The sequence below is a fragment of the Aaosphaeria arxii genome (assembly GCF_010015735.1).
Source record: "Aaosphaeria arxii CBS 175.79 unplaced genomic scaffold BU24scaffold_13, whole genome shotgun sequence".
Lineage (NCBI taxonomy): Eukaryota > Fungi > Ascomycota > Dothideomycetes > Pleosporales > Aaosphaeria > Aaosphaeria arxii.
Window position 1 is genome coordinate 584,585 of NW_022983486.1, and position 23,146 is coordinate 607,730.

The 23,146-nt window shown below is 51.9% G+C and overlaps 10 protein-coding genes across 10 annotated transcripts; 6 read left to right on the forward strand and 4 right to left on the reverse strand.

The window, feature by feature from the left end:
* Window positions 1–141: 141 nt before the first annotated feature.
* BU24DRAFT_401389 (CDK-activating kinase assembly factor) lies at window positions 142–1,426 on the forward strand. Its single transcript, XM_033525491.1, has 2 exons — window positions 142–545; window positions 600–1,426. The coding sequence occupies exons 1-2, from the start codon at window positions 166–168 to the stop codon at window positions 1,273–1,275; spliced, it is 1,056 nt and encodes a 351-aa protein (XP_033377905.1). The 5' UTR covers window positions 142–165; the 3' UTR covers window positions 1,276–1,426.
* Window positions 1,427–1,629: 203 nt separating this feature from the next.
* Window positions 1,630–3,512, reverse strand: BU24DRAFT_428460 (argininosuccinate synthase). The gene is made up of 5 exons (XM_033529488.1): window positions 3,219–3,512; window positions 3,094–3,132; window positions 2,500–3,000; window positions 1,832–2,447; window positions 1,630–1,778 (listed from the first exon to the last, which is right to left on the reverse strand). The coding sequence occupies exons 1-5, from the start codon at window positions 3,250–3,252 to the stop codon at window positions 1,724–1,726; spliced, it is 1,245 nt and encodes a 414-aa protein (XP_033377906.1). The 5' UTR covers window positions 3,253–3,512; the 3' UTR covers window positions 1,630–1,723.
* Window positions 3,513–3,522: 10 nt separating this feature from the next.
* On the reverse strand, window positions 3,523–7,626 carry BU24DRAFT_380061 (cysteine proteinase). Its single transcript, XM_033524709.1, has 4 exons — window positions 7,116–7,626; window positions 6,857–7,063; window positions 4,799–6,805; window positions 3,523–4,749 (listed from the first exon to the last, which is right to left on the reverse strand). The coding sequence occupies exons 1-4, from the start codon at window positions 7,326–7,328 to the stop codon at window positions 3,841–3,843; spliced, it is 3,336 nt and encodes a 1,111-aa protein (XP_033377907.1). The 5' UTR covers window positions 7,329–7,626; the 3' UTR covers window positions 3,523–3,840.
* Window positions 7,627–7,745: 119 nt separating this feature from the next.
* On the forward strand, window positions 7,746–10,639 carry BU24DRAFT_380063 (ubiquitin binding protein). Its single transcript, XM_033524710.1, has 5 exons — window positions 7,746–7,954; window positions 8,024–8,156; window positions 8,210–8,494; window positions 8,548–9,307; window positions 9,360–10,639. The coding sequence occupies exons 1-5, from the start codon at window positions 7,881–7,883 to the stop codon at window positions 10,388–10,390; spliced, it is 2,283 nt and encodes a 760-aa protein (XP_033377908.1). The 5' UTR covers window positions 7,746–7,880; the 3' UTR covers window positions 10,391–10,639.
* Window positions 10,640–10,795: 156 nt separating this feature from the next.
* Window positions 10,796–11,532, reverse strand: BU24DRAFT_78345 (uncharacterized protein). The gene has a single exon (XM_033534631.1). It carries the CDS (start codon window positions 11,311–11,313, stop codon window positions 10,837–10,839), a length of 477 nt encoding a protein of 158 aa, XP_033377909.1. The 5' UTR covers window positions 11,314–11,532; the 3' UTR covers window positions 10,796–10,836.
* Window positions 11,533–14,002, reverse strand: BU24DRAFT_78349 (uncharacterized protein). The gene is made up of 2 exons (XM_033534632.1): window positions 12,071–14,002; window positions 11,533–11,902 (listed from the first exon to the last, which is right to left on the reverse strand). The coding sequence occupies exons 1-2, from the start codon at window positions 13,856–13,858 to the stop codon at window positions 11,753–11,755; spliced, it is 1,938 nt and encodes a 645-aa protein (XP_033377910.1). The 5' UTR covers window positions 13,859–14,002; the 3' UTR covers window positions 11,533–11,752.
* Window positions 14,003–16,194: 2,192 nt separating this feature from the next.
* BU24DRAFT_327832 (alpha/beta-hydrolase) lies at window positions 16,195–18,137 on the forward strand (the record flags this gene model as incomplete). Its single annotated transcript, XM_033523000.1, has 2 exons — window positions 16,195–16,271; window positions 16,961–18,137. Coding segments are annotated over 2 exons (1,254 nt in total), but the record flags the coding sequence as incomplete, so codon positions are not given.
* Window positions 18,138–18,541: 404 nt separating this feature from the next.
* Window positions 18,542–19,712, forward strand: BU24DRAFT_78360 (Isochorismatase hydrolase). Its single transcript, XM_033534633.1, has 2 exons — window positions 18,542–19,652; window positions 19,710–19,712. The coding sequence occupies exon 1, from the start codon at window positions 18,936–18,938 to the stop codon at window positions 19,491–19,493; it is 558 nt and encodes a 185-aa protein (XP_033377912.1). The 5' UTR covers window positions 18,542–18,935; the 3' UTR covers window positions 19,494–19,652; window positions 19,710–19,712.
* Window positions 19,713–19,873: 161 nt separating this feature from the next.
* Window positions 19,874–22,012, forward strand: BU24DRAFT_467935 (uncharacterized protein; the record flags this gene model as incomplete). Its single annotated transcript, XM_033532486.1, has 1 exon — window positions 19,874–22,012. One exon carries the CDS (start codon window positions 19,874–19,876, stop codon window positions 22,010–22,012), a length of 2,139 nt encoding a protein of 712 aa, XP_033377913.1.
* A 459-nt stretch (window positions 22,013–22,471) lies between these two features.
* BU24DRAFT_497174 (uncharacterized protein) lies at window positions 22,472–23,146 on the forward strand (the record flags this gene model as incomplete). Its single annotated transcript, XM_033534244.1, has 1 exon — window positions 22,472–23,146. A coding segment is annotated over exon 1 (300 nt), but the record flags the coding sequence as incomplete, so codon positions are not given.

Sequence of the window (23,146 nt, forward strand, 5' to 3'; positions counted from 1 at the left end):
TCTTATATCTAACGATTCATTAATTTCACTGATAGAACGAGAACAGGTCACAAATCACTGGTATCTTATCGTTGATTAGTCATCCAGAGCTCCATTGTAGATTCGAAGCTGGACGCGTGAAGCTCGACACCTCACCACCGCCACCATTACAACTCTTCCAACACCATGTCGACGAAAGCCGGCCTGCGCGCCGGCGACGGGGCCAAAGATGGCGGTGCGTCACCTCTCTCCAAATCCCTCTACAATCTCTCCATTCAGCAGCCTTCTTCCTCCTCTTCAATGTCTCGCGCTGACACTACCTCAGACATTTGCCCTGTCTGCAAATCGTCTCGCTACCTGAACCCCAACATGCAATTTCTCTTGAATCCGGAATGCTACCATAAGATGTGCGAATCGTGTGTGGATCGAATATTCTCGCATGGGCCGGCGCCATGTCCAATCGCTGGGTGTAGGCGCACGCTGCGGAAGGTCAAGTTCAGGAAGATAACCTTTGAAGACCTAAAGGTGGAGAGGGAGGTTGATATCAGAAAGCGGGTGGCTCGTGTGTAAGTCACACTTTTAGCATGCCATTATGTTTTATAACTAACAAAGATCTCCAGGCTTAACAAGCAGCTTTCAGACTTCGAGACCCTCCGCGACTACAATGACTACCTAGAAACAGCCGAAGAGGTGACCTGGAACCTCATACTTGGGGTGGACGTGGAGGCGACGAATAGGAAATTACAGCTGTGGGAGGATTCGCAAAAGGCTGAGAGGAATCCCAACGCAGTCAAACGCTCATTCCAGGCCGACAGCTCTACGACGTCAGACGGTTCACACGGCGTGGTCCTTAAAAAGGGTGGAACACAGCGCAAGGCTATGGCATCTTCATCAGGAAACACTCCAGACCCATCGGCTAGCTTGGACGAAGCTTTTCTGGAGACCGGCTTCGCTTTCAAAGGCCTCAAGAAATACGTTCCACCGCCGCCTGAGAAACCCTTCGATCCTTACGGCGGCTGGAGTGTCAAGCCGCAGCTTTACACTTTACGGGGAGATTATGATGTAGAGTGGTTGACGAAGGTCAAGGACGACCCGAGTCATGTCGCTGGCGGCTATGACATGCACGAATTCTATTCGAGAGCACTCTGCGAAGCATTTGGTGGACTCGGTGTTTTCATCGACGAGGAAATACCGGCAAGGGAAAACCAATCGTCGGGCAATGCAGTCATCGGTACGCAGACGGCCGCGGCTGCAGCGACTGGCGCAAAGGACGTCAATATGGACGATGTTTTCTGAATTACATGATACCCAAAGATCTGTTTCGCATTTTGGGAGTTGGCATTGGGTTTGGGCATAAATTTATATCCTGTATTTTGAGATAATTTTAGTTAATGCTTGCAGCTTGCGTTGACGCTGCCCGTAATCATATCTGAAAATTATGGCCACGGTTCAACTGTTTCAACTTTTGTATGTGAAGAAGTCCAAGAGCAACGGCTCTTTTGATCTCGGCACGAAAGTTATCTTTTTGAGCCGTAGTAAAGCAAAAGGCTGAACAGTCACTGTCGAACGTTCTTTTACACATGTTTAAAGCAGCAATGATGTTGCAACTAGGATCGTAGGCACAGAAGTATTGATAATAATGTTACATTTGGGAATCTGTTTTAATAGTATTTTTTCCAGCCTTTTGCGCCGGTATCGTCAACAATAGCACTAGTAAATCATAGATGGCATTCTCGATGAGTGTTTATGCCTTGTTGAAGGCACCCTCCTCCTGCTTCTGGAGACCGTACTTCTTGAGCCTAGAAAAACTATTAGCCGCTCTGTCTAATCTAAACAAATCAATAATGCTTACCTGATGCTCTGGATGGCGATGAAGCCAGTGGTGTCCATGGGGCTGAAGTTGTCAAGGGTATCCATGGAAGCCTCCTCCTCGGAGTAGAGCTTCTCGGTCGCGCTGGACCTTCCAAGGACGTAGGTGTTGCCCTTGTACAACGATAGCCTGACCTCGCCGTTGACTCGGCGCTGAGAGAAGACCAAGCTGTTCTCGACGAACTCACGCTCAGGTGAGAAGTACATGCCGTTGTATAGCTGGTAGCTCCAGTTGTGAGACACGAATTGGTCGCGAAGGTTGCGAACCTGGGTGTCCATGACAAGACCCTCGAGGTCCAAATGGGCCAGGCGCAAGATGGTCATGGCGGGGGAGTCGTAGCAGCCACGGCTCTTAAGTCCGATGAACCTGTTCTCGACAATGTCGATACGGCCAATACCATGGGTGTAGCCAAGCTTGTTCAAAGCGACGAATAGCTCCACAGAGTCGGTGTAGGTCTTCTCAGGAGTCACGACCTTCACGGGAATACCCTTCTCGAAGTGGATGGTGATGTTGGTTGGCTTGTCGGGGGCGTTGAGAGGGCTGTCGGTCATGGTCCACATGTCATCGGGGGGAGACACATCAGGATCCTCGAGGATACCTATATTTTTGTTAGCCTTTGGTCTCGCATCGAGCTTTTCGGAGGACTTCACCGGCTTCGTAGCTGCAGTGAGCAAGGTTGGCATCCATACTCCAGGGCTTAGCCTTGGTGCTGGTGACGGGAATGTCGTGAGTAGCAGCGTAGTCGAGGAGATCCTGCCTGCCCTTGAACCTGTCGCAGAATTCTGGCAACCTCCATGGTGCGATGACCTTGATGGTGGGCTGCAAAGTGTAAAAGGCCAATTCGAATCTGACCTGATCGTTGCCCTTGCCAGTGCAACCATGGCTCACAAACTGGCAGTTCTCCTCCTGAGCAACCTTGATCTGGGCGCGGGCAATGACAGGGCGGGCCAAGCTGGTGCCGAGTAGGTACCTGCCCTCATACGAGGCATTGCACTGCACAGCGCGGAAGCAAAGCTCCTCGACGAACTCCTTCTGCAGGTCGACAATGACCATCTTGAGGGCACCAATCTTGAGTGCCTTCTTCTCGACCTCATCCCAAGGCTCCTCCTGCCCCACGTTGGCGAGGAAGCACACGACCTCGTAATCTTGTTCTTCAAAGGGTGTCAGCTCTTGCGATCGATTTCAACAGCAGAACATAGTTCCATGTTATAAAAGGTAGTAAATCGTAGGAGGGTATATCGTACCGATCAACCATCGCAAGATTGTAGAGGTATCGAGACCGCCTATGACTCAGGTCAGAAAAATGGTCGGGAATCAAAGATAAGAACACTAAGTCGCAATGACAAAAGTATTCAGAGGTTAACTCTACCAGAGTAAGCCAAGCAAACGCGTCCTTTCGTCATTTTGATATGTGTACAATGTCAATTGGGAGGGAAAAAGGATTTGATGTGGAAAGCTATGAGTCGAGAAAGAGGGAATCTGGTGGGGCGACGGTCAAAATAGATAAACCTGGGGACGACAATGTTTTGCACGGACGTCCTGTTGGTTCCGATCTCGGCTAGATAGCCCTATCAGTGACGACAAGCCTCAAACTCTTCTTCGCTATTCTTCACAGATGTACACAGTAATCTACTATGTTACATTCGCAGGATTCCAAGTCATAAGATTGAAAGGTTTGAATTTTCAATTAGAGTCGGCAAAATATTTGATGATCTGATATCTCCAGTCGCTTATGACGCCACCACGCAGCATCCGGATCTGCTCTATGTAGCCAACGCCGTGGGACAATGCATCTTTTAACGCTCAGGTGAAACAAAACTCAAATAAATAAAAGATGAAACAAGCTTCGTGAAAAACGCAATATATCGCCTGATATGCCGTTAAGATGTGACATGAACATGTCCGCTAAATGCCACTGTTCCTCCGTGAAACGGGAATTATGTACAAAAGATCCCGCAGATGAAGAGTGTTGGAAAAGTTCATAGCGCTCATCACGCAACTCGTTCACGTTCATAGAAAACGATGTATGCTCGCTCGCTTTGGAGACGGTCCATACCCTGCAGATTTGCAGGCTCAAAGTCGTTGACATTGGTGTCGTTGAAGCGCCGCCAACAGCCACGAGATTTGTCTTTTACATGCGCGATGTAATGTCCGCTACCCAGTGAATTGCCAATGTGATGGATAACAGCATATGCGTTGTATTGGAAAGGTCCATTCATGGCAGGATCCTGTTTGAGGCTAGCCAAATATGAGGCACCGTCTGGTATGGTCATCAATCTCTTCTCGTCCTCGGGAGTGATCGAGGGTTCCATGAAAGGTGCGAGATCCAAGCCTTGCAATGGGAAGTTAATCTCTGACCGGACCTTATGTGCTCTCTCCGTATGAGAAGCGCTGAATCGTTTGAAATGCACAACCAACGAATCCGGTGCCCGTGTAATTGTGATTTTCTTCATGGCCTCGCGGTCTTTCTTACACCTCGGGCATCGCCAGACTTCGTCACCCGAGAGTCTTTCTGGTGAGCAATAGGATCGCAAGCAATCACGAAGGTCTGCCGGCCGGTTTCTCGGAATCTCAACACTTATACTCCAGAAAGCTTCATAGGTTGTACTTGTGATACCGCATGTTGTGCATGTGAGTTGGGAGGCATGCTGCCCAGCAAACATACGACCGATCACAGACATCTCACGATGGGTGTAACGGCTCCACTCAACAATTGCCACGTACGGCCGGGGGAATGACTCTCTTCTCATTTCCTCGGCCTCTGACAATTGCTTCAATGGCGACCGGTTCCACTTCAAGTTGAGATCCTCATGTAGATGATCTAAGACGAACTCTAGAAACTCTTTCGCATCCTGTTGTTCATCTACGCCCCACTGGGAGTTGAAGTGGCCGCATATTCTCTGCAAAATGATTAGATTGGAACACAGTGGAAAAACGCTATTCGCTTACCCTGAAGCTTGTTGGACGGAGATTGTTCACATCTCCTTTGTAAAGATTGGAGATCAACGTAGCATAAGCTTCCGGTAGAATTCCCTTCGTCCCTTTCCAGTTATCTCGTTGAATGTCCTGTAGATATCTTGGGGACAAGAAGATGCCACTCAGTTCGGCATTGGCTGCGAGGCATTGCACTACAGAATTCATGTAGCATGTAACACCAAAGTTAATGAGTCCTGTTCGGTGGAGTCTCATTTGTCCATGGCGACCGGGCGATACATATACTGGCAATTGATTAGCGCGCCCTTGAGGTGCCACTTGGCGCTCATGGACACCACTGTAGCTGACCCTGGGGACCGAAGGAGCAGGCCGTGATGGTGCCTGTGGGATGGGCGGGGCAACGTATGGAGCGGGTGCGTTCATTGGCACCGATGGAGGAGGCCTTGATGGATATACCATGGACTGCTGCGCATCGATTTCCGGGAAGTGACGTAGAAATTCCTCAGTGGTGCGATACACTGGGGATGCGGGCTCGTCATCCTCATAGTCTTCATCTTGTTGATCAAACACCACCCTCCCTCTACGTGCCTCCTCAAGCCATTGCCGTTCTTCATCCTCGTCCATCGGCGCATATTCGCGCATTCGTCGTCTGTGTAGATTGAGCTTCGCGGCCTGGCTTGCCGCAGCGGCTCGCCTGATCGGCCTGGCAACTTGATTACGGCCACTTGCAACCTGACCGGCTGTTGTACTCATTTTCAATGATTGTGTGCCTACCAAATCCGTCCAAGCATCAATACCACCCATTAGGAATATTGGAGGTCTCTGAAGAGGCTTTTCTGCGTTGAACTCGTGTAAAGTGGTGTACACTCGCTTCAGTGCAAGTTCTCTCTCGTTGGGATTATATTTGTTGAGAAACGCGTGTGTCTTCGTTGATTCATCGTAATATACGACGAGGTCGTACTCGTTGCGTCTTTCGAACATTGCCAGTTCCTCATCGGGTGAGATTATGAGACTGTCCTGCAATTGCTCGGCCGAGAAGTCGTCTCTTAAAGCAGTTGGCTCAATGCAAATGACTGACCTGACAAAGATATGACCAGAATCAAACTCTTCACGGTTTCGCACGTCGATCAGTAGCACATTGTACATCCTGATATAGTCATACAGTTTCTCGGCGGTAATCTGCAGCTCCATAGGCTTGTTGACCGATGTCCTTCTGGCTGGTGCCGGTGGCACATTCATAGGCTGTGTAGGAAAATAAGAGTCGGAATCTCCATTTGAGCCTGGCGCATAGGCCGATGCACTCGACGACGCAGCTAGAGAATTGCTGCGACCGCCCGTGCCAACCATACTCCTCGCCGTGGACCGCGGAGCTGGAATATGGGCAGGAAGGGAAAGATTACGGGCAGGACTGTAGGTTGGACTCGGCTCTTTAGGCATGGAAGCTGCAAGTTTAGTATCCAGTGGCAGCTTCGGGGGATGTGTTGGGGCACGTGAGGATGATAGGGGAGGAGGCGGCATGTCGCGAGGTCCCAAGGGTCGGTTTGAGTGGTAGTCTGTGGGGGATGGCATTTTGACGGATGCATTGTGTCCAGAAGGTGCTGGTGATGTATTGATTGGTGCTGCTGTTCCTCTTAGACTTGCGAATCTCGCTGCGAGATCATTTGTGTCGATCGGACCGCTGATTGAGGCCGAACTCTGGTGAAGCGCTCGGCCATGCAATGATTGTGGTTTTGGGTGTACTTGAGGTTTGCGAGGAGCGTCGGCCTGCGAAGAGGGGGGCGCACGCCCAGAAGGCGCATGAAGCGGTACGTTGGGCATCATAAGCTCATCGTCGCGCTTTGGAATAGCGCTACTTGAGAAACGGCGGCTGTTCAGTTCAGATTCTACCGAGGCGGTGGTGTACTGCGAGGCTCCTGACGATGGGCGCGAGGATGTTTGCGATCCACGAAGTCCATTTCGCTTGTTTTCGTTGGCTATAATTTCCCTTATGCGAACGAATCGCTCCTCGTTGGACCTTACTTCCTATTGTCGTGTTAGCTCCACACCAGACCACGCATACAGGGTCCTGCTTACCCTCACTAGGTCCTTGTAATCGCGTGAAAGCTGGCCTCGACTGTTATTGATCTTGTCATAATAATCGCGGTGCCCTGGTACTGCCTCGACGACAAGCTCATACGCCATCAAATACTCCCAGTATGTTGCGGGAAAGCCTTCTCGCCCGTTTGATCGTAGTTTCGCATTGTGAAAGTGCTGTCTCGCTAGCTCGACCAAACGTGCGATCTGTATCTCATAAGTTGGGTGAACCCACGGATCGCCTTTTGCGACAACATACCGGCTGGTGCTTCAGTTCGTTAACCTTCTCGCCTGCAGCCGCAGATATTTCTGCAACGGAAGGAGATGGGCCCCCTGAACCTCTATTGCCACCCACTGTATTATTTACTGCCCAACTATCACCGCTACCGTTCGAGCCATGGGGATGTCCATTCATGGCAGTGCCTGGTGGTCGTCCTGGGGGCGGTGGGGGTAAGGGACCAGCTGCACTCATCGCCTGTCTAAGATTTTCATGGCATTCAGAGTAGTAACAGAGTAGGAATCAGGCGGCTTCGGTTTTGACGGTCGTAGTCTACGATATTGGGTAGAGTTTAGGTTCTCGGGTGGGGAAACGGCGATCCAGGGTTGTGATATAAGGGTACTCAACGAATGTGACCCTAGAATACTAGCGTTATGGAGGATTCAAAGTGAGCGGATCGTACACTGGCAACGTCTCAGAGGGTTATACGTGAAGCGAATCTGTGAAGAGTGCGTATTAACGAGGATTGAAAGTGAGGTGTGCAACAGGAAGGTAGTGCGCATTGATGCATGTGGCGGAGGATGACGAGGAGCCAAGCCCAACCCGAAGAAGCTCCCGCGACGTCCAGGAAAGCTTCCTACCTGTAACTCCGCCGCGGAACCAACACAACACCCAAATTACTTATCAAGGCATACAAAACCCCAGGAACGGCTCGATTTTGTATTTTCCGGCGGTCCTCGCGACGACACTCACGCATAGTTCTCTCTATACAGGCTCCCCAACCCCACCGCCACACCGCTAGGCATCATGGCAGGCTGGTTTGGGTCTTCATCCAACAGCATGCTCGATGAGCAGATCGAGCGCGCTACGTCTTCGAGCTTGTACGGCCGTCCCTTTCGGAATCTTCGGTATCTCCTTTCAGTGTTGGACCTTTGCTAACGAGATCATAGGGAGGACATGCCCCTCAACCTCGAGATATCCGACGTCATTCGCTCCAAAACAGTGCAGCCTAAGGAGGCTATGCGCGCATTGAAGAAAAGGATAGGAAACAAGAACCCAAACGTACAGCTAGGCGCATTGAATGTATGCTTTCCAGCACTTCCTGGAGTCTGGCACACTGCTAATCCCGGTTCTAGCTTACGGATACCTGTGTTAAGAATGGTGGCGCGCATTTCATCACCGAGATTGCTTCACGCGAATTCATGGACAATTTGACCTCATTACTGAAGGCTCCCGCGGGCGTCGCACCGAACGAGGATGTTAAGAACAAAATGCTGGAGCTGATTCAATCTTGGGCCAGTGCTGCTGAAGGCCGCAGCAACCTCGTTTACATCAATGAGGTCTATCGTACTCTGGAACGCGAGGGATTTAGGTTCCCACCAAAGGTCGATATTGCCAGCAGTATGCTTGATAGCAGTGCTGTGAGTGATTTTCCTATAAGGCATCAAATGCGCAATGCTAACCTCATCGATAGCCTCCCGAATGGACCGACTCGGACGTTTGTATGCGATGCCGAACCCCCTTCACGTTTACGAACCGGAAACACCATTGCAGAAACTGCGGAAACGTCTTCTGCGGCTCTTGTTCAAGCAAGGCCATCCCCCTCCCGCACCTAGGAATAATGGAGCCTGTCCGTGTAGACGATGGATGCCATGCTAAACTGACCGACAAGTCTCGTGCGACTCCTGTCCCAAGAGGATTTGATGCAGCAAAGCCGGCTAAGACATTATATCAAGGCTCCATGGAACCGAGGAACGCTCGTGTGGAGGATAGTTTTGACGCTGATCTGAAGCGAGCATTGGAAATGAGTTTAGAGGATGCAAAGGGTCACAGCGGGGGTGGTTTTGTTCCACAGGCCCAACTACAGCAGACCAAACCAACCACATCCCATGTATCGAAAGCAGAGCCAGAAGAGGAGGATGACCCGGATCTGAAAGCAGCCATTGCGGCCTCGCTGGCTGATATGGAAGAACAGAAGAAGAAGCATGCGGCCGCCCTGCGTCAACAAAGCTCGACCTCGAACGGTGCCCCAATTGTTGCACCGAAAAATGACTACGAGTTGACACCCGTGGAGGCAGAGAACATCAACCTTTTCTCAACGTTAGTGGATCGACTACAACATCAACCACCTGGAACAATTTTGCGCGAGCCCCAAATTCAAGAACTGTATGAAAGCATTGGCAAACTGCGGCCAAAGCTGGCCCGTACATATGGCGAGACAATGAGCAAGCACGGTAAGATTCCCCTGACTGCAAGCTATGATGTATCAGAAACTCATCGTTATAGACACACTTCTTGATCTGCACGCTAAACTCTCGACGGTCGTACGTTACTATGACCGTATGCTCGAAGAGAGGTTATCAAGTACCTACAGCCAGACATCAGCTGCCTACGGTCTCCCACAGAGTGCCCAACGTCCCGCACCTTCACTGTATCCAAGCATTGGATCTGGACAAGCGGAAGGCCCTGGTGGAGAAGGCTACTACACCGGCAACACAGCTCCAACGAGCTACGACCGACCTCAATCATACTACGGATACCAATCTACACCACATCAGACACCAGCCCCACAGGCCCAGTACGACAGAGGAGGTTCAGTCCCGCCCCAGTTCAACGCTCCCACATACGAACAATACCAACAGCCCTCACAACCCTACCCAACCCTATCCTCATACCCATCCGGACCAGCCCAACAACAACAACGACCACCCAGCACACCCGCATACCAGCAACGACCCTCCGCCCCAGACGCCTCACCGCGACTCCAACGCCAAGTATCAAACCAACAACAATACCCACCACAATCCCAACCCTCCTACCCACCCCAAGCACCCCCATCCACAGTCTCCGACGCCGAAAGCTCGAATTACTACTACGGCGACGCGTCCGCCCCCCCGCAACCCACCGTCCAACGCAGCCAGAGCTTCGCCTCCCCCCAACAACAACCACAACAACAACCATCAGCACCCCCTCAACAACCCTCCTCCCCCGAACTCTACAACCGCGCTCCCCAGCAGCAGCAGCAGCAGCAGCAGCAGCAGCAGCAGCAACAGCAACAACAAGCGCCCACCTCCCCGCCACCCCCCCAACCCGCCTCAACCGCACAGCCATACCCTCCCCAACAACAACAACAATCATACCAACAAACCCCCTCCTGGCAACCGCAACAACAGCAGCAACCAGCACAAGCCCCATGGCAGCCAGCACCTTACGCAACCGGCGGCTACGGCCCCGAAAGCTTCCCCGCCGCCCCGCAGAACCAGATGCCCGCCATCGCCCAGCAAAAGGTCGTCGACGAGCCGCTTATTGATTTGTGAACGCTTTCCATTTCCTTAGGTTTTTCATAGTCTTGGTCATCGGATACAAGGCGGCGGCGGCGTGTGCTCTTGTTTTCGGCATCTTTCGCGAAAGAGTGGTTGTGCGCGTTGTGATGGTGTGGGAAGGGCACGAGGGGGTATAGTAGGGTGGAATTGTGTCATGTAGTGTAGTTCAGTTTACCTCATAGGACGACAGACGTGGGAGTATGAAGGAGTAAATGAGAATCAGAATACTTAATTGAAATTTCCCCACTTGATGTCTACTTGATACACTGTCCCCATCACGTCTGTTATCCAACTTGTATCTGTTACACATATGTCCAAGCCCCGGTGTCACAAGTGCACCTGTAACCAGAAGGGGGTAACAAACAAACAAACAAACATTTCACATCCCATCACAGGCCAAGACACTTCTTCTTTCGTTCAATTCAATTCAATTCAATTCACTAAATCTCCCCATCTTCCCTGTCTTCCCTCATCCCCACGCCCCTTTCGACTTTTCCTTCTATGTACTTTATACAGCGTTCTCCCTCCGACCCCGCCTCCTGACATGACACGACAATGGGGCGTGAGAGGTCCCCTATTACTGAAGCGCGTGTCATTCTTTTATTGTACTTGTGAGTGAAAAAAAGCGCGCCGTGTGAATGAATCTCCTTGATAGAAAAACAAAAAGACGAAGAGAAGACACGACCGAACCCAATGGAACGTGGTTTGGGTTTAGTGGTTGTGGTAGAATAGAATGATGATGATGATTTCTTTTGTGTGTGAAAATCCCCTGTGAGATGCGGATGAGGGGGCAATGCGAGGCTCGACTTTCCAACCCTGGGGCCGGGGAGGTTGTCGAGAGACGGACATTCTACATTGAGCCCCGGATTTGGCGTGCGAGCCTGAAGAAGCGAAAGAAAAAACAGCGGGTATAGCATAGTTCACAATGTTTCCCCTGAATAAAAACACAAGAAGCGAATGTAAACAAACATGATTTGGTGATCATGGGGGTATGAGAAGAAGTCGGACAAAAAGCATGAAGCGTCTGTAGATCCTGGTATGTAACTCCGACGCTGAACAATGGCGCCTGATCCTTTGATAACGCCGAATATGTGATGGCCGTCAACCGAGTAATGGGATAGCTCTGGAAATTGCCACAGAGGTTCCGGCAAGCGAAACGTCAATCATGTGGTGTACGCGTCTATTGATCAAAGATACTCGTCCTTCGAACAACAGAGCAAACCACCACGCAGGTCCTTCATGAGAAGTGACGAATCGTCCTTCTCATTGACGAAACCTGCGAAGCGGCGTCCTTCACGACGGTGGTCTTGTGTCGACCACGGTGAAGGGGGAAGGTAAATGCGATGCTGGCCGGGTTCAAACAAACTCGGGCCAATGGTTGTATGGCGCAAGGTCCATGCCAGTCCACTTCTCACCGTAGATGTTGGTGCGAGTGCCTGCGAAGAATCCATCGTGTGCATGTTCGAGAATGGAGATCCAAGACGACGGTTCGGGGTGCTTCAGCCACTGTGAGAAGACGTGTTAGCCACTAATCGTGATTGGCCGAGGTTTTGGCGTCCGGCTGGTAGAGAACCACGGAACAGCTGAAAAAAAAATAAAATATATGCAAAAGCTGATAGGCGCGACATATGCAGGAACGCAAGCCAACCCACCAGCAAAATATGCAACACTTACCTGATTGTGAATGTGATAGGTCCAGGCACCGCGGAAGAAATTCTCCAATGTACGGTTGTTCGGCGGGAACTTATCCTCGGCAAGGATGTAATCTGCAACCACGCCGGCCTTTCGCAATTCGGTCTCCTCATCTGGGGTTGCCTGGAAAGAGTCGGCGTGTTCGACCTTCGGGGTGGGCGCCGCTGCCGAAGCTGGCACGTTGTCTTGATCCTCACGGCCCCGCTTGATGAGCTTTGAGGGGGTCGACGCGGGTCCATCAGCCTCAGCCTCGTCACGGACTCGCAGCTCTTTCTGTGACTTTTCGAGATCGATAGCCTTCAATTGCGGGCCATCGTAGCTCTCCCACTCGTCCTTCAATGCTCCCTTCTTGCCTTTGAATGCAGCGCCGTAATCTCGCAGGCACGGAACCGTGCATCGACCCTCTCGGTCCCAGTTGAACTCGGTCCAGATTGGGTCGAAGGCGCCCGTCTCCAACATGAGGAATTCCTGGTCGCGGTTGTCCTTCCAGGCCATGCGTCCCAGAACTCGGGGATGGAAATTGAGTCCCATACGGATTCCGCCGTAGAGCAAGTAGGAGGAGATCGAGGAATTAGCAGTGAGCGACATGATGGCAGTGTTGTAGTCTCCTGGGTGAGGATGGGCGGCCCATCGCTCTGCGAATGCGTGCTCCTTTGGTAGTAACAGAGGGCGCATATCTCTAAGCATCAATACATCCATGTCGAAGTAGGCGCCACCGTGAATGTGCAACACGACGAATCGAACAGCATCTGAGACAGCGACAGGCAGGAATGTCATTTGTTTCGGAGTAAGCACGAGCCACTGCTGTCCGGATTTATCTTCAACGATGTTTTCCGCGACCGTCTTCTCGCCCTTGATGTTGGGCTTTCCCGGGCTGCTGTAGTAACCATATCCGTTCTTCTGTTCGTCATCCTTGGGGAGAGGAATTCGGGAGGGGAACTTCCAGGCCTTCAAGACGATGTCACCACGGCGGACAAGGGGGAGGAAGCGTACGAAAAGGGCATCCTTGTTCAGCATATCGTCCACTGCCTTTGGATTCCTATCGCTGTCGAGCCAGATCCAGAGGCGCGAGCAGGCCAGGTTCTGAGTGTATAGATAACTTTTGACAAAGACCTCAACACGCCAGGTCGCAGGACCAGTCCAGTATACATGGTAGGGAATGATGGGTCCAGAGCAGGTGCCAATGTCGGAGCCATTGGCAGCCACAGCTTCGGTGGGAGAAACGTACTTGGTGAGGGAGTTGTTATTTCCATCCGCGTTCACATATTCGGCCTTGCGGGGATCCTGGGCGCTGGCGCGGGCAGACTCCTTGGGAAGGGAGTAGTAGCGGTCCTCTCCATCGGCGAAGAACTTGAGGCAGTCGAAAACGTTACGCATCTTCTCAATGCCATCGTAGGTACCCCTGCACTCCTCCACCAGCATTTTCAGGTCGGCCTCGGTATCCACGTGGGGTCGGGGGCCCATGAAGTCGTCCTTGATGTGAACAGCGCTGACGGGGCGATTGAAGACATTGGCATGCGGGTTGATGGTAACGGTCTTGGGAGAGCTCGCGAATTTGACCTGGACGCCGGCTTTCGTGGTCTTGATGAGTTCAGTAGGGCCAGTCTTGTCGAGGAAAGCGGGGATTCCTAGTTTGCCCTTCGTGGCCACACTGGGGTCGCTCACCAAGTTGATTATGCCAAAGATGACAGCGTAGAGAAGTGCGGCGAGGATGAGATTCTTCAAGAGGGTGCAGAAGGCCCTTGCCCTTGAGCCCTCGGTCAAGGCCATGGCTACTGGTTCCTGGGTGCGGGACCCCTCAACGAATGGTATGAATTGGTTCCGTGTTTGTTTATTTGTGCGTGTGAGCGTGGCGGAGGAGAGAGAGCGTTGCGCAGGAGAGTGTGTGGGGCTGGCGGTGGATGTGGAGATTCGCAAAAAAAGGAGTCTCGATCGGGGGGTGGGAGGGTAGGTGCGTCCCAAGTAGCTGGCGAGGAAATGACGGTGAGCGAGTACAGGTAGGCCGTAGAAATTAGATCGTCAACGGGAGGAGGAGAGCGAGGAAATGTTGAGGAAGTATTAAGGTGCGAGTAGGTATAGGTATAGGTGTAGGTGTAGGGCAGGCAGTGCGACGACAAGAGGTGGGTTAGGCTTGTGTCGAGGCTGTGCTACTTGTAGATCTGCAGTATACGATGCAGGAGGAGACGCGCAACGAATAGGTGAGCACACGGCAGTGCAAGCCAAGCAGAGAAGAAAAAAGGATGAGGAAGAGGGAGAAGAGGAGGGGAGGGGAGGATATGAGGTAGTTGAAGGAGAGTTGTAGGATAAGAAACAAGAATGCCAGAGCGGCACGGAGAAGAGAAGAGCAGCCAAGTAAATGAGAGTGGTGGTGGTCAAAGTTGGGTTGGAAAGAGAGAAGACGAGACGGAGAGGCAAGAGGAGGAGGAGGAGGAGAGGTTTGGGTGGTGGGTGTGTTTGACTTGGGTGGACAGTGTGGACTGGGGCCGGGCGAGCGTTGGGGGGGACTTGGGACTGGCTTTGGTTGGTTGGATGGTCTAGGGGCCGGAATAGGGCCTGCTTAGGGGGGGATTGTGCTTGGAGGAAGAGGAGGAGGGGGCAATGGTTAGGCAGTTTAGGTACCTCTTAGGTTCCTCTTAGGTGGGTTAACAAGCGAGAGGAGGATGAGAAGCCTGCATAGTAATACCTACCTAGGTATATATTCTATTACAGCAATTACCCGCATGTCACGACTCACAGACAGCATCGTCAAATCCAGTGTCAGTGTGTACAGCGAATACATTCTGTGTACGGCGTACTGTATACGGTACATACATTTTGGTAGATACGTACCCAGATACGCACGTACAGAATACGACGTTTACGCTGTAGGCCAGTCGCCAAAGTACTGGTACAAGCAGTAGTGAATCTCCGTAGTTAGCCTCACCAAACCTCCAGTAGGCAATTTTGGTATCCAAAACCTCAAAGTATAGAGCCAATCACGAACGACACAATCGCCCAGGGGAACCATTTCAAGTGGATCTTCAGTCAATTCTCTTCTCCACTCCCATCGGGGATGCATTCGATACGCGTTGTAGTGCACGGTACGGTGCGGTAGTGGACCGTGGAAGGGGGAAATGGAAATTGCGAAAAAGGGTGTGAGGCGATCCAGCCCCCAATCCAGCCCAGTCCAGGCAGAGCAGAACAGAGCAAAGCAGAATAGAGCAGAAGAGGGAGCAATGATAATATCATAGCAGAGGTAATAGAACTGTCAGTCGGGAAAGCTAAAGATAATCTAGGCAAGGCAAGGTAAGGTCAGGCAAGGTAACACGCCGCCCTGCCCCTGAGTTGAGAATGAAAAAAAAACCAAATAGAAAAAAGAATTGAACCAACTATTACTCCGTAACTACTTACTCGGATTACTCCTCCTTAGTTACAGAGTATGCAGACAGTAATACCTAACGAAATAATATCATCTCCATCTTTTGGCTGACATGTGGATCATTATTACCCAAACGCCTTCTGCCTCGTAAATCGTATATACAACACTGGCACTGGTACGGAGTACATACATGCTGGTAACGCTATGTATCTGCTCGTTAATCTGTCCATACGCACCCACGACTCAGCGATCCTTCGTAGACAATAATCCTCCTCCTCCTGAGGATTGGACACTATACACTACGACAATACACGATTCTTACACAGTACAACACTCTTCCTTTTTTTCTACCCCCAAGAAGATCAACTTCGAAACGTCTACTGCAGGGCTGCAACACCCGTGAACATCGCGATACCCTGAATACCCAGATATCGCGTTGGCACTTCCCCATTTGGCCCGATCCCCAACCGGCTCCCTCCCCTCTCTCTTTTTCCTCTCGCTTGTCTTCTGCCATGTGGAACAACCCCTACCAAGTACCGTAACCGTACCAACGCCAATCCCATTTACAATCCCATATTCTTGTTCCCATCACCATCCTTTGCCGTCCGCTATGGTGATCCTGTCCCATCACCTCACCATCTCAGCTCCACGCACCGCCATCTCCGTTCTTAGTCGTTTCTCTTCCTCTCTCCGACACTCTACCACCTCCCATCTCTACCGCTTTCGACACGCACTCCAAATCTGTCACTATTCGTCTGTTGTCTCTTCCCCTCTTCGGGAACAGATCGACATCCCATGTCGCTCAAATGGCTCCATCACTCTAGAGTATGTTTTGTTTCCTTTCCAACTCCGCTTTCCTGCACGGCAACCTCTTCTCCACCAGTCTTTTCTTGTCTTGTTGGTCTTGTCCTTTCTTCTCCTTCTTGTCTCCACGCCAGGCCGCCCGACATGAGATCATTCTGATCACATTCGTTACTTCGCATGCAATGGTTGCATCTTTTGCATGTACGATGAAGTCACATTGTGTGGTAGCCGAGGCCACCAGTCCCCATTCATCGTGGGCCTGATTCTTCTTTCCCACCAAAACGTTCCCTTCCAAGACGCCCAACTACCGCGCTTGCCTCCTATCACATCTACCACATACTCCGTACTTACACTTTGCAATGCATGATGCTCTTACAATGTCAACATTCATCAGTGTTCTCGTACGGTTCATGTTGTAGCATGGCGACGAACATTCCCCCCTGTCCCCTGTCTTTCTCTTTTGTCTCTAAACTTTGCAACAATAATGGCTCTCATTTTAAGATTACTTGGGCCCACACGCGAATCCACTCTTATTAGGGTAGTAGTCTCTTATAGTCTCTTATTATTACCTCCCCCGCCAAGCTGTCTTACCATTCCTATTCCGAGCACACGCTCACGATGCGGCGCTTTCTTAATTTGACCGTGGATCAAATCCTACACTTCTATGGGTAAAGTGGCATCGCTATACGGACTCTTGCTGATCTTTCCAGCATCCTTTATGCCGCGGCTCCTTCGCCTCAAATCCTCCTCTACCTTCCCCCAGGGCCTGTGCTTCAGGAGACTCACGACGATGAGGATCGCATCCTCACGGGGCTTTCTAGCTCGAGTAAATGCACAGTAGTCAAAATCAATTATCGCCTCTCCCCTGACCACCAATTCCCAAAGCCCGTCCACGATGTCCTTCAAGGCTATGACTGGGTCCTGGACAACCTACTTCACGATCAACCACGCGCCCGACTCGCTGTCTGTGGAGAGCTTGTCGGCGGCACTTTAGCAACTACTTTGGCATTGACCGAGTGTGATCTAAACGGGCGACGTATACACTGTGCAGCAATCAACAACCCAATCGCGGACTGGGTCTTTCCAGATGACTTACCACTCGAGCCTCGCTCCGAGTTGCCTGAGCCAAATGCTCCAGAGGAGACGGCTTTCCCTGCTGATCAAGACATGATGGCCTGGTGGGCAAAGCAGGACGAGGAAGAACCATCACGCACGTCGCGAAAGCAACGGCGGACTCCAAAGCCCCGCAAACCAACCGCATGGACAATCAATAGTGACAATGTAGACCTGCCCACGTTATCACTATCCGGCGAGCGAGACGTTCTGTTCAGGGAATCAGAGGATTACTTTGATCGCTTTGCCTCTCCAATACATTTCTTTCGCTCGCCTCACGGAAAACTACTGTATCCCGAAAGTGACGATATCTTAGCATCATCGTCACCTTCTGAGGTGCCCAAGGACCCTCTCGATTTTGAGACACAGATGGACCTCAGTCATTATGCATCCTTTGCGCAAAATAATACCTCACCACTCGAAACTCCGCTCCTGGTCAGGTGCCGGGCCTATGCGCGAGTTTTCCCGCCAGCTGGCTCCAACCTCAGTCTACCGCTATGGCATTTCACTTCCGGCTTGACCAGTCCGCTGTATGACCAAACATCCGAGCTGGCCAAGATGATCAAACGTAGCATTGCTCGCCAAACACTACGAGCGCGAACGGCTCGTGTGCACTGGCATGACCCTATTGAGAAGAAAAATTACGAAGCGTATGCCGAGGAACGAGTGAATGTAGAGACTGTGCCAGGTCTCGGTCTTTGGTCATTGAATGATGATGTGCAAGAGAGCAGAAATAAGATCGAAACCATTGGCCGTTGGTTGAGGGATTCACTGCAATCATGATTCGACTCTGTGCCTCGCTCCTACATAAAATTAGCTCCTTGCTTTCCATCGCCTTCGCACATATACCAATAGAATTCCCCGTGTCCACTCGAAAGAGCATGCACCATAAATCTGGAGAGGGACTCATGACAGGCTAAGTCACTTATTTTTTAGGGAACTGCAGCAAGATGAGCTACGGCAGGGTGATATCCGAATGTACTCTCGTACAACCATAATCCGTTCCAGCTTCAGACATCAAGCAAACAAACAGACAAACACAGTTCTCCCACATGTCTACCTAAGAAAAGAAAAGAAAAGATATTGTCACTGGAGCGTATACGCTATTCTCACGGTGTAACAGAGACTTAGAATGTTCGCAGTATAGTCAACTATCGATAAAGGCGTCTTGAAGTCCTTCTGGCTTGGCACACAACGTCATCATGGTATCACATGAGCACATGGGCTGCCGACCGTTAGACATACACTATTTATGGTTAAATGAATGTTATGTCGAATTGAAGCTTCGCGATTCACGAGATCCTAGGCATTGGGCACATTTTACGAGTTAAATCAAATCTGAAGAGTCACACCACTCGTCTCCCTTGCTATCCAAACCTTGAGCGAACGTACCACAAGTGGTAACCGTACTGATCGAATCGAGAAATAACATCTATATCGTTTTTGCCGTTCCGGCAACTCAACCCTTCTGCATAAAAGGAGATACCCGCCAATACAGTCTTATCGACGTTGACACTTTCTCTGTCACCCACACAGCTATCCAACTCCTCGAACCCCTCTCATCTTCCAAAAATGGCCAAGAAAACCGCCCTCCTGATAATCGACATGCAAAACATATTCCTCCCGATGACCACCACAAGCCTCCCCAACGTCATCAAGCTTTCCAATCACTTCTCCAGCCGACAATACCTCCAACTCTTCACTCAGCACGGCCACCCGCCCTCAGACTTCGAACCCCCCATTACCAACCAACTTGTCCTCAAATGGGGCAATTCCGGCTCCATACACACAAACACGCCAGAATGGGAACTCATCCCCTCCATCAAAAGTCTCGTGACTTCCCAGTCTCAGGTCTTGCCCAAGAACACATACGACGGTTTCCTGGGTACGGGACTGGAGGAGAAGTTGAGAGCCGAGGGGATCGAGAGGGTGATCATCTGTGGTGTCATGACGGACTGCTGCTGCGACACTACAGGCCGGGGAGCATTCAATAGGGGATTCGAGACGTGGATGGTGAGTGATGCGACGGGAAGTGCGAGTAAGAGCCAGCATGAGAGGGGCCTCGCTGCTTGGGGGTTTGGGTACGGAGAGGTGTTGACTACAGCTGAAGTTATCAAGAGGCTTTCGTAGAGGGCAAACCTCGTAGATGGTGATGGAAATTGTGAGGATGTTCGGAGGCTTCACGATTGTGGTTTGCTCCTTTGTCTAGGAGATGGAAGTAATTGTTACTTGCTGCTTCTTGTGTGCTTTTCACAAAGGTATGGTTGATTGCTGTGCGCTTTACACCTAGTAAGTGCTTGCTGCTTCTGCAATGTCAAGCACTGGAACAAAGCTGACACTTTTCAGGAGCATCCAGTGAATGTTCGACTGCTAGACGTATAAGATGACTTCAACCCTACACTGCTTTTTTCCATAATCCCTAGAACGAACTGTCGACAGTGTCTTTTGGCATACCAAAGCACATCATTCCAACTCCAAGTCGAACAGCTCTTCAACTCAAAATCATCACCATGAGCTCACTTCGTCCTGACGATGACACCGAGACGGTCCTCAAAACCCTCCCTTACCTCACCCATGAAGATAGTATGCCTCCTACTACTCTTCCTCCCAACCCGCCCTTACCAAACCCAACAGGTGAATCCGACCGCTCCCTCATCGAAGTCTCCCTCAATCCACCCCCATCCGACCCATCATCGTCACCACCACCACCCTCTCCAAAACCCAACCCCAAAACCAACCCCCGCAAGCGACCCAACCCAGCAACAGCACCACCTCTACCCACCACCACCAGCACCACCGCCGCCGGCGCCCCATCCACCTCAACCCCCCTCCCAAAGCGCCTCCGCTCCGCCGGCCCCCTCCCCCCAGCATCATCATCATCAACCACCCACCCCCAACCCTCCCCCCTAATCCCCCTCTCACGCATCCCCCCGGACCACCGCACCTACTCCTACACCCCCTCCACCCTCCACCACCCATCCCCCTCCGCCGCACCATCTTACAACCCCACAACCCTCCACCGCAACAACATCACCCACTTCATAACCTCCCTCCTCACCCTCGCCGGCGACTTCCCCGTCCTGCCCGACGCGATACGTCCGCCCGGACGCATGGAGCACTGGGACAGGACGCTCGTGTATAATCTGCACCATGTGTATGCGAGTCTGCCCGCTGCTGGCGACGAGGGGGGTGGGGGTAGGAGGAGGGATGTCAGGGCTTTGCATAGGCACTACGAGAGTGCGGTGCTGAGGAGGGGAGGGGAGAGGAGGGCGGATGGGGAGATTAGTAGGGTTGTTCTTGGGGAGTTTTATGCGATGAGGGGGTGGAAGGGGGAGGAGGAGGAGAGTGGTTTGAGTGGAGAGGATGGGGAAGAGTCAAGTGAAGTGGGGGAAGAGGAAGAGGATGAGGATGTGGATGTGGATGTTGCTGGTCTGAGGTCACTGGAGGATAAAGGAGCGAGGTTGTTGTCGTCGCCTAGTTTGAGTGAAGAATCCGAGGAGGTGTCTGGGGGATCTGAGAAAGAGTCTGAGGGAAACGAGGAGACGAATGGAGGCGGTCCTTCTGGAAGAACTGAACGTCGAGATAAAGACAAGGACAAGCTTGCTGATCCGGAGACAGGACGGGTGGACGTTCTGGATCGCACCGATGGCGAGGTAGTATCGCGCGGAAATTCGCCTGTGGCCAACCTGTCCGACGATTTGAATGAGATCAGCAGCGCCTTGAGCGCCGACGACATGTCGACAGAACCAAAGCCCATCAGCAGTCGTGCAAAGGGGAAACTTCGACAAGACTCATTAACCGAGGATGATGATTTCCCGGACGTGGATTCCCCAGCTCCTAACAGCTCCCCAAGCCTTTCCGACGAGGCAGTGGAAGACTCAGAACAGATATTCAACGATGCTATCAAGAGTATCAACCAGCAACAACGTCCCAGGAGCCAGAATGACGATGGTGACGAGCACCACAGCACATCGCAAACAACACACCAGCTCCCAGACAAACACACTGTCTATACATACAGTGCCGGCCAAACAGAAGTCGAATCCAACCAGGCGAGCAGTTCACGCCCCGAAGCTACATCGACACAAAAACCACCCCATCGCTGTTCACTCCGCGTACCAACATCGAATCGCCCCAAAGAACCAAAAAGCACCTACGTACCCTACAAACAGCACCGATACAACCCCCCGCCTTCAAATCAACCGTCCAACACGCCCACAGCTCCACCCACCAAACCACCCCCCGAACCCATCGACCCTCAACCCCAAGCCCCAGGACCCGACTTCGAATCTGAACCCAACACCTCCAGAAGACCATCCGCCGAAACCGTGGACTTCCCTCCCCCGAGCGACGAGCCCATCAACGCAACCCGCAACACCATCGCACACGCCCTCGCGCGCCACAACGACACCATGCGCATCCTCTTCGCGCAGAGCGCCTCGCTCATCCTGCGCACGGCGCGCAGCTCGTTCGACGCGACGTTCGGCGCCGCAGCGCTCGACGACGCGGGGAGGATCCATCGGCTCGGCGATGCGTTGGGGGAGAATGTTGCTGCGATGGCGAGGCTGCGGGCGGAGGTGAGGAAGCTGGGGAGGGAGTTGGATGGGCTGGATGGGGGTAGTGATGGGGAGGAAGCGGAGGAGGAGTAGATATTGTTGGGATGGGTGGTAGTGATGGTGGTTGTATGAGGTATGAGGTAGAGGAGTGAACGATATAGCTGGAATGAATTAATCTGTGATATATCATATATCTATATTCCCAAGCACTTATCCAGGCTAAACATTGAAATAGAAAAGTCCTTCCTTCTGCCTCTAACTCGCACTACAGTTCCCTGAGATACCATCAAATGCAGACATGCACACTCGTGACACTCAACCAAAACCCCCCAGAAAATCCCCTGAACCCATGACAGACAAAACAAAAGATTTCTCCGATCCAATCACATTAATTCAAGAATCCCGACTTTTGGATTACGCCTCGCGCCTCCAGTCCCACAGTGCATGTGGCGCATAGCCCTCAGGCAACCCATTTCCCTCGTGCCTGATCGTCGTGTGAGCCACTTGCACAGCCCACGTCGCGGGAACCACTTCCCACCTCCAACGCACGGAGACGGGAGTCCCTAACGGAGACAAAAATGTTCAAGTCGAGGTAGTTTTGGGTTTAGGATTAGAATTAGGATTTCGGGAAGTGAGAAATGGTTGTGGGGACGTTGTACGTGTCGGTCGGTCGATTGGTTTGATAGATGGCTGCCTGGGGATTTAACCTTGCGATCTACATCCAGTCGAGGGCCTGATGAGTGGCTTTGATTCTCAATCGGAGTGCAGGTATATAGGAAGTCGAGGCGTGATTCGAATCCGAAATGGCACAGCGCTCTCGCGAAGCGTTCACTGCTGTGCCGTACCGTTACTTTCCATCTTTATAACTTAATCGTGTCCCAGCATATCATATCCTACCCTCCTCCACATCACACAATATAAACAAAAATGGCCGGCGCAATCCTCACCACCACCACCACCCTCCCCCCTCTCCCCCTCCGACGAACCCCCCTCTTCGTCCTCGCACCAGCTTTCCCCCTCCTCCTAACCCAGGGCCTCATATCCCGCCGCGTCAACCCCGCCATCGGCATCCTCCCACTGTTCCTCTCCGCCGCCTTCTCCGCATACCTGCTCTCTAACACCAGCCGGATCGGCCTAGCAGGCACGCCGGTGCACCTCGTCGCGGACGTGGTGCTCGCGATCGCGCTGCTGACGTGCTTGATTCTGGATTGGGTTTGCTTGCCGATG